The following is a 14,318-nucleotide window of genomic DNA, read 5'->3' as shown; positions in this document are numbered from 1 at the left end:
TAGCCTGGGCAACATAAAACACAGAGTAATAACGTCCAATACTATAAGACGGATCTAAATGCATTCAATTTTCTCAAAAGATGACAGTATGCCTTATAATCCGATGCACCTTATACAATGGGAGCATGAACATCATGTTTTGATTATTGAGGGGGAGTGAAAAAACAACAATGGTCATGTAAATTCTTCAATTTTTACCAATGTATTCCAATTATAAATGCACATTTTGTTTTTTGTTTTTTTAAATAGAATTTTTTATCACGCAGAAATTTTGATTATGCTCTATGTGGTCCAATTTTGAAGCAATTTATGTAGGGAAAAGGTGAAAAATAAACATGTTTTTAGATAAGAATGTATAATTTTATAAAATAAATCCAGAAACTGTTTCTAAATCAAAACAATATTTTAATGTAGGCAAGAGATACGCCCCCCCCCCCCCCCATTCTTCATATAGTACTTTCCACAAATAATTTTATTCTTAATTTCTGATCACCTATTAATAAAGTTTAACTGACTTATCTGATTGCTTGTTGGCATTACGAAAGCTCCATCTGGTGGATACATAACACAACCCCAGCCGCTACTGTAGCTTCCATTCTATGTGCCTTATAATGCAGTGATCTTGGAGGAAAATGCAGCTCTTGGTAAATATCATGGTTACATTTTTTTTGCACTTTGTCTTCACTGTGATCAATGGACAAGTTATTGGCTTAGAAATGTATTTGCACCATTTTTCTGACTGACATCTGTAAACACTAGACTCACACTGATGCAGTGAAGACTCGCTACAGGCTGGATTGTGCTTCAAGATGAAAGAGCAATTTGTTATTAAAAAAAAAAGCCTACTAGAACAACTGAATTTTATTTGCGTTTGATCAAAGGAACTTTAACGTTTGTGGTATTTTGGTCTTTTTCAGCTCTTCCGATGATGCGGAAGAGTGTCACACACCAACCATATGCCACATGCGTGTTAAATGGTGATAGGTTTGTATTATTTGACTGCGGGTAGTCCGAACACAGACAGAACCCCAGTAATACAATTTTTATTTCTCCTTTGAAATAATTTCTACTGGAGTTGAACAGGTTATAGATCATGTTGTCAAGTTGCACTTAAGTGATTGTGTGAATCACCACTTCTTACTCTCTTCCCACAGAAGCAGCACGAAACACAAAACCAAATTTGACACACGTAATTCCTCTGTTAGGGCAGAATTGTTCCTACAGTTCTTGCACAAAACCACAGGCCTTCTCATGTTGTGGTGATGAAGTCCTAATCAAAAACATGGCTAAAGTAAGCGTAAAAAAGCATGTATTAGTTCCACATCCACATTTGTCTTACGGCAACACACCACTGCATGCATGCATGCGTTGTTTTCTGGGTTACAGCAGGTCACTTGGGCAATTTGTGTTACACGAATCAATTAAAAGAAGGTTTTAGCCGCCGGAAACCAGCTGAAGTGTCAGCAGATCTGCACCCGAGTCATCATTTGTTCTCATTAGCGTTTCTCGAGAAGAAATCAGCACTGCTTGAGGGAATCGGGTGATTTTTTACTCGCAAATAGGGAAAGTCGACCTGCTGGCGTCACACAATTTGTAACACGGAGGCACGATGCACGACTGTGTGTATGTGTCCCTGTATTGTGTGTTTTATATGTAGGAATATTGTTTGGAAAATGGAAAAAGGCCATTTGTGCATAAGACATGACCGTGACCATGAGGTTGTGTATTATTAGCTCAATAGTGCCCTCTAGCGGGCTTTCGGCAAAAACATACAATTGAACTACTACTCATGCGCGTAAGATGCCCAGGGTATGTGTGTGTGTGTGTGTGTGTATATATTATATATATATATATATATATATATATATATATAACAAGTTTTTTATAAAAAAAAAAAAATTCATAGATTGGTCGTTAAAGAGTCTATAATAATAAAAAGAATAAAAATACTGGATAAAATGCTAATAATATGCCAGTGTTTGATTGCAGGTAAAAAAGATAAAAAATAAGTACTGTACATTACGATTCGAATATTAAATAATTTTTCGTGGTCTAGTAGTATTTGCTCTGTAGAATTAATGTGTTGTGGCGGACACTAGGATGTTTTGGACTTTGTTGTACCAGTTTTGTGATGGCATGCAACGTGTGGTTTCTTCGCCTCGCCACAGTGTAAAATTAATGTTTAAAGAGCATAAGAAAAAATTTAATGTTACAAGAAAAAATAAATGACGAAAAACTAAAATTACATCAAAACCATATGGATATGCAAAAAGAATGTATTTTTTTGGAGTAATAGAAAACCTTCTAAAAAAAAATTGGTCAGAATGAGAAATTCCACACAATTAGTCACAATGCACTATTTTAAAGTTAGTGTTTTTTTTAAATAATCGTTATTTGACTGCGTAATGTATCATAGTATTACTCCACCACAGAGCAATAGTTGTCACATCATTGGCTGCATCAGACAGGAAGTGCTGTGACGTCGACCAATGGGATTAGAGGTTTATTCCAACGGTTTAGTTCCGGAGTGGCCTGTTATTGATGCGAGTCGGTGGCCGAAAATCGGTGAGTAGTCGCACTTTTAGCGGCTGTACAGCTGCGTGCATGATGACGTCACCTGACACGCGTGTCTGCGGCTGCTCGCGGTGACAGTGACAAGTGGGGCGCGCGCGCGTACGTTCATCTCCACGTCTGACGTGAACGTCGCCATCACGTTTGACCCACTTATTCGCTCCGAAACGCACACCATTTTGGACCGGAGTCCAATTTGAACGTCGTCGTGTACGCCTTAAAAAAATAATTGAACAAATATACATATTTAAATTCATCATTATCTATCATCATGAGCGGGTAGTGTCTCCTACTCCACTTCTGCGGCTATAGAAAAAAAAAAGAAAAACGTTGGCCGTCTCCCACGTCAGTTGTGGGACTAAAAAAAAAATAATAATCTTGAGATGGCGTGATTAAAGACCACCTGCCGCGGATTTGTCTGTATGTTTATGGCTGTCACGACTCAAACGAACGGCAGAGGGCGCCAGATATCAGTGTTGATTGTCAATCCTCAACAGGTTGAGAAGACATGAATATGTACGAGGTTCCCAGTCCGGGAATACCAGGCTGTCCACCTGGATTGGAATACCTTACTCAGGTAAAGGTTACATAATCTATTTTTTTTTGTTGCATTATTTTTCATGAGCGGAATAAAGTGAGCAAAAAACAGGTGGCAAAAGTACTTACGCTAATACGAGACTATTAAAGTTGAAGAGGAAAAATGACTTGGTAAAATATGTATTGAAAGAGGAGTTCAAAACATTCATAATGAGGTATAAATTAATAATATGAGTAATAATAATAAAAGCAATAGGGTTCCCTCATTTATTGTGGGTTACGTTCCCTAAAATGACCGCTATAACTGGAAAAGGTGTTTTTTTTTTTGTTTTTTTTTGCTTTTGTTCCCTCGTTTTTTGGTTTATTTTATGGTGCGGCACAGTGGAAGACTTTTTGGCGCATGCGGAGGTCGTGGGTTGGATTCCGGCTCTGGCCTTCCTGTTTGGAGTTTGCATGTTCACCCCATGCCCACGTGATTTTCCTCTGGGAAATTCGGTTCCCTCCCCCATTCCCCCAAAAACGCATGTTAGGTATTTTGAACATTCCAAAATGCCTTTAGGTGTGTTTGCGAGTGTGAATGGTCGGTCGTCTGTGCGTGTGTCTTGCAATTGGTTGGCGACCAGTTCAGGGGTAACTTGCCTGCTGGGATAGCCACCAGCAACGTGTACTAGTGGTTATGGAGATGGAGGGATGTTAGGGAGGGATACAAAACATAAAATAGTTATTTAATGAGGAGCATAAGTATCAAGAAATTAGTGAAGTAGACAAGGTTACGGTCATTCATAAAAATCCATTGTTAAGTGATGCCGCAATAACGGAACCGCGATGTAGCAAAGGGACACTGTCATAACCATTACCGTAATCATCCCTATAGTTTGTCGTGAAATTTAGTCACCCTACCTAATAGTACCATCGTCATATATCTGCGGAAAATGGTGGTGGAAGAATTAGATTATTCATACCAGGATTTGGTCTGTACCCGCCACGCATAGTGAGAATGAATGTTTTTCAACATCTGCTTTTTTAGGTGGACCAGCTGCTCGTCAAACAGAAAGTTGAGCTTGTTGAAGGTAAGACGCCACACATCTCATGTTTATAAATGACAAAAACGAAACATGTTTGAGGTAGCTGGTTATCGTCGGTCTTCGCAGCTCTCGTTGGATTTGAGAGCAACAATAAGTACGAGGTGCGGAACTCAATGGGCCAGAACGTGTTTTACGCCGTTGAGGAGAATGACTGCCTGAGTCGACAGTGCTGCGGTCCCATGCGGCCTTTCTCCATCCACGTTTTGGATAACTTTGGACAGGAGATCATCACCGTCACTCGCCCGCTCAAGTGTATGTCCTGCTTCTTCCCATGCTGTCTACAGGAGGTGAGACAATGCTCAGGTTTTTGTTTTCGGTTATCGCCCTTAAAGGGCCCCGGGCATTTTTAGCCAAATGCAAATCAAGTTTTTTTTTTTTTTTTTTTTTAACTTTCGTTTCCAAACTGTCTGGTTACAGCAACATCGAGCATATAACACAGAATTGCACATTTATTAATAGGGCAGCGCCATAACACATTCAACACAACACCATTGCACTTGGAATGTTAAAATACTGCACCAACACAACTGTAACATGCCTGATTGGGTTTACTAGTGGAGAATGCCTCCTGCTGACAAGTGGAATAGCAGTTCAAACTCAAAATCAATACAGCGTTGTCTTCTGGCTCCCTTTGTTTACCGCGAGATTGCCCCCTGTTGGCTATTAAAAATAAAACTGTAGATACGCCGCACTCAAGTGTGAGAAAAAGTAGCAGCATGTATAGAAAATTACGGTAATGATTTATACCTACACATATTTGTGTGTTTAAAATAGCGTGATACACACCCTCAGAAAAACAGTAAATTGTTTTGCAAGAACTTTTTTTTTTTGTACTTGATTTGGTCATACTAAGTTTAAAAATAAGTTGTGTAACTGAGCCAGTAGACTATTGGCAGAAAACGTATCAAAGTCTGCATAGTACCATAATCATTTGAATCTATGAGACGTTGAAAGACAATTCTTTGTGCAGTTGGAGGTGCAGGCCCCCCCGGGCAACACGGTGGGGTACGTCGTGCAACAGTGGCACCCCTTCTCCCCCAAATTCATCGTCGCCAATGAACATACAGAACCTGTCCTTAAGATCCACGGGCCCTTCTGTGGATGGAGCTGCCTTCCAGATGTGGATTTCGAGGTGGGTAAGCCAAACACAGTCATCCACAAAAGTTCAGATTCAGCTCAGTGTTATTTGATTCCGCTAAACTGATATTGGAGGTCATCGATATGGAGGTAGAAGTAAGTGAAGGATAATATCACAGGCTTGTCTTTTAAAGACACAAACCTCAAGGCGGCGGGCAGAGAGCCTGGAATCGAAATGGAATCCTGCCATGGTTTAGGAAGCAACAAGTCCAAAACGTGCGTCTTCAATATCCAGATGTCAAGCGTTTGTTTCTTATGCGCCCCTTCTTTCAGATCCTGACTATGGATGAGGTCAGCAAGATTGGGAAAATCAGCAAGCAGTGGACGGGCCTTCTTCGGGAAGTCTTCACAGATTCCGACAACTTTGGAATCCAGTTTCCGATGGACCTGGACGTGAGGATGAAGGCTGTCATGATCGGGGCGTGTTTTCTCATTGTAAGTATCCCACCGTGAGAAAGGATTCACTGGTCGTTCATCCACCTCTCCTGAAATGTTTAGGTTTCTAAGTGTTTAAATTCTCAGCTTGATATCTTTCCAGGATTTTGTCAGATTTGTGACATTTTTCTCAAAGGGTATCTGAATAGTTTTATCGCAGAATTCTGAAAATAATGTCTGGAAGGGTCGAGGGTATCCCAGGTTTAACCCTATAACTCCTGTAGGGACAATATGTCTCACAGCTTTTCAAAAAAAATGGCACTGGGTATTGGAATCATCACAATAAGATGAAATGGAATCCTAGTGGTTCATTCCACACCTGTCTACAGATTCTAGTGGTATTTAGAAACTTTTTCATACACAACAAGCCAGTGCTGGGCCCACTGTCAACAGGGTATATTGCATACAATTTTTTGTGAATTAATGATCTAGTGCTGAAGAGACATATTGATAATATGTGCGTTGCTATAGATGACACTGTTTACTATGTACTCTATCATAGGCGTTTGGTGATCGTTTTTGCTTGTCTGGCACGTTTTTGTTTACAAGTGCCGTATTTTCCGCACTATAAGGCGCACCGGATTATAAGGCGCACCCTCAATTAATGACATATTTTAAAACCTTTTCCATATAAAAGGCTCACCGGATTATAAGGCGCACCCTCAATTAATGACAAACTTTTTCAATTACAATATAGTAATATTCAAAGTAATAGCAATGATAACTCAAATAACTCAAAACTCTCAATAGCATAATAACTCAGTCAATATGATCAACCTTGTTCAACTGTAAACATGAAAGGAACAGGTAAAGCTTACTTAATCAGTTCATTCCCTATCTACCGATCCCAATCTCAATATTGATCCATACATAAGGCGCACCTGATAAGGCGCACCATCTGCTTTTTCAAAAAATTAAGGCTTTTAGGTGTGCATTATAGTGCGGAACATATGGTACTATGGTCTGTGAAATATGCAGCCCCAGTGGTATTTCTTGGTGGAAATGTAAGTGGGATTTTTTAAACTAATTTTCCATGTATCCAAGACTAATAAATAAGTACTATATGTCATAAGTTTTAATAATCAATAGTGAAAGGGTTAAAAGGGGCCGTTACATGAGAAGTCATTTTTTCGAGCTTTTAGCCATGTTTCAATGTTGATTTCTCAACCTAAATGCTTCTAAAGTGTTATTTCCCATCACTGATGCATTTTTCAGCATTCCTTGCTTATTTTTCCACTCTCGCACCGGCTTGAAGTGTGCTTATGACGACATGAGCAATACAGGACAAATTTGCAACTCCCCTACACCTCCCTGCACCGCTGGTGCAAGAGAAAACACACGCCGACCTTATCCATGGCGTTTAGTTTCGTTTTGGTTCCAGAGCTGAGGAGGAGTGCTTTTGCGCAGAGTTGGCCAAGTAAAAAGCAACATTTCATTTATTAGCTACGATGTTTTACTGTAGAAATGCTTAAATGGCCAAAATATGTGTTTGGGAGTACACAGCCAAACAATCAATCAATAATCAATAATTTTTTGGAGATGATTTAGTTTAACAGTTCATACTTTGTGCTTGATCTTTGTTTTTTCGGCGCCACCTCTGGCCGCCGTTGGTATTACATACATAGTGAGAAGGATGATGTGGTTTTTAGTGCACCCAGCACCTTCCGCAGCCACACTGTAAGAGGTGCGGTCTTTGCAAACAAGGCGTTTTACTTCCTGGATAAAAATAGCGGTACCACAAAATCAGAAATTAAATCGCCAAATGTAATTTATATGTACATATTACACTGTGGAAATAACGTGTTTTGGCCCCTTAAGAAAGCAAGATTTAAGTGCAAGATCATTGGGAGTGAGCCAATTGGGCTCAAGAGCACATAATCACAAAAGGTCATTTTAATACACTATTTTTACGAAACATGCTGCAAAAAGACCTCAGAGAAAGTGTTTTGCCTTGCTGGCTGTCGGAAATTTTCTCCTAGCTACCACTCTTCGCTTACATTTAGCTGCTGGAAGTGTGACCTGAAACCAAATAAACTCAAAACAGATTTTGAGCTCTCGCTGTCTCTTCCAGACGTATTTGCTCCAACGCGAAGACGTCAGAAGAGATTTCACAGTTAATTTAGAGGACCTGGCAGTCACTTCAACTTCAACTTCTTGCATCATGGTCCGTTGACTGTTTTCGCCATTAACAGCCATTGTTTTTCGCCTTTACAGGATTTCATGTTTTTTGAGACAACTAATTAAGTAGGAGGAGAAAAAAAATGTCATCATGCAACGCTGCTGGAAGGAATGAGGCCACGAAGTCCCGCAAAATGAGCCATCTTTAATGCCATAATGCATCACAACTGCCATCTAACGAATAGTGGAAATAAAATAACATTTGAGGTTTGAAAAGAAAGTTTTACATGAAGCAGCATGAACTTGGAAATGTGAGAGGTTTATTTTATTCTTCATGTACTGCGCTGTTTTTTTTTTTTTGTAAATGTTAAAATTGGGAAGCGTCAGTGACAATGAATGCAATTTTGTTTTTATGCCATTTGGATGCTTTAGCGAGAATTTAGAGCGTTATGTAACATGGTCCTCAAAATCAAATAGTGGACTACAAATACAGTATGTAGTGTTTATAAAAAGGACAAGTGTTTAGTTTGTGATTTCACGGCACGACATTCCTGCACTGCTTTATGTATGTGCGCTTTTAAGTTAATTTCAAACGAACAAACTATTATGGGCGTTGTAAGGATTTAAAGAGTATGTTTCAGCTTCCTCCACAAGAGGGCGCTAGCTTTTCATGTAAAATGCATTCCCGATGAGCGCCAAGTCTGATTGGTGCCAGTGAAATAGCAGTGTAATGTATAATTTTGGACAAACTCAGGTTGAAATGCATGCTACTTGAATTTAGTGTCAGTGACTGCTCATTCACGTGCAGCTAATTATGGATTGTACACATGAACATGTTTTTTTTTTTAATTTTATTTACATTTGAGTCACGTTTGGTTCTAGTACACATATTGTAGCAAAATCATTTGAAGGCTTAGTTATAAATGGTTAATACAGATACTCTTTAAAGCTATGGAGGTTATTTTTAAGTTTGTTTACTTTAAAAGTGTCTAGTTCAAAAGGGATGTATTATTAAAAATGCGTGTGCCTCTGCAAAGATTTTTTTTTAGTCAGGTATATTTTATTGATATTGTGGAAACATTTTGCTGTCTGTTACACTTTACCGTCTGAAATATTTGATGGAATATCTCAAAAATAAATGTGACAAGCATTCTTTGTTGAGGTTGATAATGCGTCTCCTGTGGTGCTTCGTAGCTGCTACTTAATGTCGAGCTTTTTCTTAGAAAATGTCATGTAAAGTACAGTTTGGGAAAAATACAGAGAGCTTATGCCCAGAGAAACTACCCAATAATTGCGAATATTCAAAAATGGTGCAAATAGCGGGTGAGGTCATTTAAAATAAATATATTCTCTTGAATATGGGTCTTGTGAATGACTGCGCAGAATCATAGCCATCATGTTGTGAAGAACTTGCAAATGTAGCCCAATATTAGTACCTTCAAACCATTTGTACGCACTCACAGAAAGCAGTTTGCAAGATAAGACAAGTTGTAGCATTAAATGCAACAATTCCTGTGTTGCCCACTTGTTTCTACTTCCGGCTCAGCTGCATTTTAAACTAGCACAGCATTAGTATCGAAAAGCCGATTGTACACTTCTTACACCCGATATGAATCGGGGGCTACTTGGTGAGCTAGCGCATTGCCAGATAAGACCAAGATTCAATGGTAAATTCAACAGTGGCAATGTTGTGCGCAAACAAATTTGCTGCTAGCGGTGTAGCACACATCATCTGGAATCTCTGGTATCTGTGTAGCAACCCAGCATGATAAACACATGGCCGAAGCGACATCTGTGTAAACAGCGAAGGGACAACATTGCCATCATTAAGATAGTGACGACAAATTCAGGATGTGAAAGGGGGTGGTTATTTGCACTTAATTATTGCCTTGTCGAACCAGAGAACAATACCAATCCCGAATTGCCGTGGTTCTTAAAACATCATCTGGTACAATTTGGAGTTCCATCAAAATGATTTGAAAAATTCCCTGTCAGCACAGGTAATATAATCAGATAATGTTTGGTCTTTTTGCTTTGCTTTTAGAGTGTTGGGCTGTAACACACTGTAATTAGAGCAGTGCTTCTCAAATAGTGGGCCGGGGGGCAGAAGATCCCAGGAAAAAGGATTTGTTTTTGTCATGTGGAATGTAATTGCAATAAAGTAATAATTGTCATCGTTTTCTTTTAGTTTCAGTTTGCTGCACTTGCTTCTTTTATTTCCGTTTTAGACTAAGCTATAACCCGTATAAACACGATAAAAATAACAGTTGTTGAAAGTTGATTAATATTGCGTTTTTCTGTTAATGTTAAAAAGGATACATGTGTAAGTATACTTCAACAATTTTCATCAATAATCTTATTTATATTCAGTGCATCGACTGGGGGGCGCAAAGTTTTCTCTTTTCTAGGGGGGGCCTGGCAAAATATAGTTAAGAAGCACTGAATTAGAGAGACAATCAACACTACACAAACCACAAAAAAATACAACAGCATGCAGATGGTACAGTTAAAAAATAATAATTGTGTTATTAGCAAAACAAAAGTGTCGATTATTTTATTTACTTATTTAAAGTGTGCATATTGTGACTGATATGTTTTCTTCATTGCATTTGGCTTGCCCAGACCAACCAATGAGAGGATGGAAAAATGCTGTTGTTTCTTGGGGCAGTGAACTTTTTGTGTGAAGAGAAGAATTTTGCATTGGGATACTGAGTTCATCTGTTTGTAGTCTTCAAAAAGAAAGTGTGCCAATTGCTTCATTAGCTTCATGCGATAGCCCCTTGCTAGCAAGCCGCCGACGGGTTTCGTTGGATATTTGTTAGTTTTGATCACAGGACGGTGTTTTACAATATTTGTGTAATGTTTGAATATCTTAAGTTACATTGGTGGATACGTTTTATTTTATAATAAAGTTGCAGGTGGGCCCTGATTCACTTAATATTTTAACCAAGAAAAAAAGCCGGATCGACTAACTATGTGCAACCGGAATTGCATTTTATAAAGGCACAAAAATATCAGTTTCTTTTGCTTGCTTGGGAATTCATCATTGGGCAAGTGTAATAAATGTTGTTAAATTTATTAAGACCTCAACTTCATCTTGCACAAGTGACTTCTGAGCATGTTTAAAAAAAAAAAAGTCTTTTACGAGAATCCATTCAACAGACCGGACTGACGCAATCCTGAATTGTGTTTTCCTTTTAATGTTTATGCAGTCCTGTGGTATAAAAAGAGGGGCCTAATGATGAGATTCAAATAAAAGACCTCACCCTGTGCCATTTCTGAAGGAACACTGTCCCCAAACAGACAGGGAATCCATTTCCATCTCTGCATTTAATGTCATTTGCTGCTTAAGTCTTTATGGTAATTGGTCATTTTCTTCCAGGCCATGTCAACATTAAGCAGTAATATTTTTCAATATGCTTTGTCCAAGGAAACCATTTAGCTCACTGGAAAATTGCCCCATGGAAAACTCAATTTAAGGTAAACAGTACCGTGAGGGTCATAATGAGAAAACATGTTAGTTGTGGATTTTCACCAAGCTATGATATCATAATGCTCTTTTACATTATTAGGCCTAGTAAATGACCTAGAAACTGGAAATTTGGTAGACCTATCAATCAGACAAAAAATATAAGAAGTATAACTAGTCCTAAAAAAATGAGGCCTTGAAAAAAAAATACCATTAATATTTCTGTTTATGTGCATGCATTACATTGTCATTCTGGCTATTTTCTGGTGTCCCTCTGACTATTTTGTCCAGTTAATAACAATTTTGAATCGCATGTAATACACAGGGGGATAATACTAAATTGGGGACAATTCGAGTCTTCATTATTGCGTGTGGTCAGAGCATAAATTTGATTGCATAAAACTGAAAAGTCTAAACGCTAGGGGGCAGAAAAAAAAAACTTCTGAATACCCATTAGAACAATAATTATAGGAGCAGATATCAATCTTAAATAGCGCCTTCATATTTAGATCACAAGTGCTTCTACGTGGGACAAATATGGACGGAACTGCTGCAAAGAACAATCGAGAAAAGTCGAACGACGCCATTGATTTGGATCAAAGATCTAAAAGTATAAAAGCTATTCTTAACCACTGCGCTTGTGGCTTTTCGGTCGAAAAGGAGGGAACCCAGCGGCTAGGAAAAGTCACTTGCCGGTGCAATTGAAAATGCAGCCATATGTACCACCAAAGAAGAGGAACGTCATACGCAAAGCGCCGCCAAACCACAGACAGTTGCGTGGCTCGGATATTGCATTAAGCAGATCATTCACGAGAACAGAGCGAATTTGTATTATTGCAATGGCGTCCAACCTTGTCCGTGGCGTCCACCTTTTGGTTTGTCACTTTTCTTGTTCTGCGCTTCTCTTTCCTAAAAGGAAGTTTTCTCATTCGTCTTTACAGATAGACATTCCCTTGGCAGCCCGGTGCATCATCTGTTTCTTCTTTTAGTTGATTAAATAGAAACTCCGCCTGTAAAAGACAGTCTAGATGACTGTGCCAGGAATAAAGGCGGTTGCATGTCGTCAGGAAGCCGCCATGCTGTTTTGCACTTTTGCTAATCAACAATCTTGGATGTTTGGGACTTTGTGGCACCCAAATGAGTATTAATGAAAGTGGAGCGCCAAGAATATACCACCTGTACTTCAATAATGTCCGTCTGCCTCCTCAAGTCTGCTGTTAGCCAAATAGACAGAACATGAACGATTAAATCCAGGTGTTGTTCTACATCAGTTTTCACATGACTTCAATTACCACAGCAGCGTTCTTGCTTCTGTATTTTCTATCTTTTCCTTTTGGGGGTTTGTGGTGGTGGAGGGCAATTTTTCACACATCAAACCTCTGCGCCAAGGTCAGTAGTGCTTTAGAAAGGTAAATGAGCTCCATCAGGTCTGCCAGCGATGGTTTCGCTGGACTTGCCCCGAGAACGTTGACATTTTGTCAAGGCGTAATGAAATCCAGCTTTTCTCAGGTTTTTTTTTTTTCTTCATGTTTTTTTAAGAATGGGTCCAGTGCACTGAGGCAAGGCAGCAACTTTCCTTTTAACGTGCTGCCAACACGCAGAGGAAATTTAGCGTGACAATTTTATTTGAGTAATTTACTGAATCTCGACGAAAAATCGGTCACTCAGCAATTAGACTGCTGTATTAAAGGGCTTTTTTATGCATCTAATCGAGGTGATTCTTTTGCTAAACCTGCTATGTCTCAGATTGTGTTTGCCATCAGCGATACGTGCATGTTGGATTATGGCAAAAAACAATGAGTTGCAGTCATATTGTGTGTGGTAAAATTGCCTGGAATGGATCATTTCAAGGTATATCGGGGAAGAAATCCTTTCAAAAAAATACGCTGCCCCAGATTCAGACCACAGCCTTGTGATGTAATGACGTAAAACAATTTGAGCCTCGCCTCGCATAAGAACGATTTGCCAGATGGGACGAGTCAGTCATCCATATTGAGTTATGAGATTTAAATGAGCCATAGTTGTGGTTTTTAAGTTAGCAGGGCCTTGCAACTTAAACTGTATTATGTGTACTACATAACAGTTAAATGATTAGTTAACAGGTTATATAAACTGCGCTGTTTGTATGGCGGTTTCCAAGGTCTATTCATTTATTAGTGGTTCATTATTATTATCCTTAATGTTCTATTACTGGGTTTTTTTTCGTGTCTTGTTTTATTGCCTACTTTATTATTTGCTCGATTGTGGAAAGTAGTTTGCTCTGGGAGTGAACAGAATAAGAATTTTATTGTGTAGTATTACTGTGCATATGACAATAAATTTCTTGAATTCTGCTTGTTCTTATTCCAAGTCCATTAACTATAAACATATCCTCATTACTGCCCATTTAACAGTTAAGCTGTTGTTGTAATTGCAATGACAGACTCTTTCCACTGACGTACAGGCGAATAGTCCGACAGCAATGAAGCAAACTGTGTTGTTTTGTAATGACCAATTCCTCTCGAGCTCGTTTGACTATTTCTCACAAAAAAACAAACGCTCAGAGCCACAAAAACTTTGACACGTATACCAATGATATCATTGCATATAAAAATAATAAAAATACTTTGTATTGCTTTTATTCATGAAATTAAAAGCCACATTTATGCTATTCCTCTTTCGCCATTTGTTTTGTCATCATTTTATCGCACGTGGATTGTAGTCAGCCCATTTGAATTTAGAACTGTTAAATTTAATGTAAAATATAATTTTCAAAATCATAGCTAATTGAGATATTTAAAGTACCAGGCAAAAATTTTGGAAACATCAAATCCAAATACTCCCATTAAAATGAACAGATCATCAGAATGTCTTCACGAAATCCTGTCCCAAACTTGAAAAACGCCAGCCATGATTACAGTATTTTCAAGGAAAATTGGGACAGTGTTCACAACATAGCCCCACAGTGGACCCTCCAAATGCACGAA

The 14,318-nt window shown here is 38.7% G+C and overlaps 1 protein-coding gene across 1 annotated transcript; it reads left to right on the top strand.

Moving 5' to 3' along the window:
- Positions 1 to 2,490: 2,490 nt before the first annotated feature.
- Positions 2,491 to 9,053, top strand: LOC148407873 (phospholipid scramblase 1). Its single transcript, XM_088441852.1, has 7 exons — positions 2,491 to 2,565; positions 3,069 to 3,148; positions 4,136 to 4,178; positions 4,260 to 4,480; positions 5,164 to 5,325; positions 5,604 to 5,765; positions 7,980 to 9,053. Exons 2-7 carry the CDS (start codon positions 3,080 to 3,082, stop codon positions 8,007 to 8,009), a joined length of 687 nt encoding a protein of 228 aa, XP_088297978.1. The 5' UTR covers positions 2,491 to 2,565; positions 3,069 to 3,079; the 3' UTR covers positions 8,010 to 9,053.
- The last annotated feature ends 5,265 nt before the right edge of the window (positions 9,054 to 14,318 follow it).

This window comes from Hippichthys cyanospilos, chromosome 19 (assembly GCF_059441005.1).
Source record: "Hippichthys cyanospilos isolate Australia breed blue-spotted pipefish chromosome 19, RoL_Hcya_1.0, whole genome shotgun sequence".
NCBI lineage: Eukaryota > Metazoa > Chordata > Actinopteri > Syngnathiformes > Syngnathidae > Hippichthys > Hippichthys cyanospilos.
This window is presented reverse-complemented; position numbering and strand designations above follow the sequence as displayed.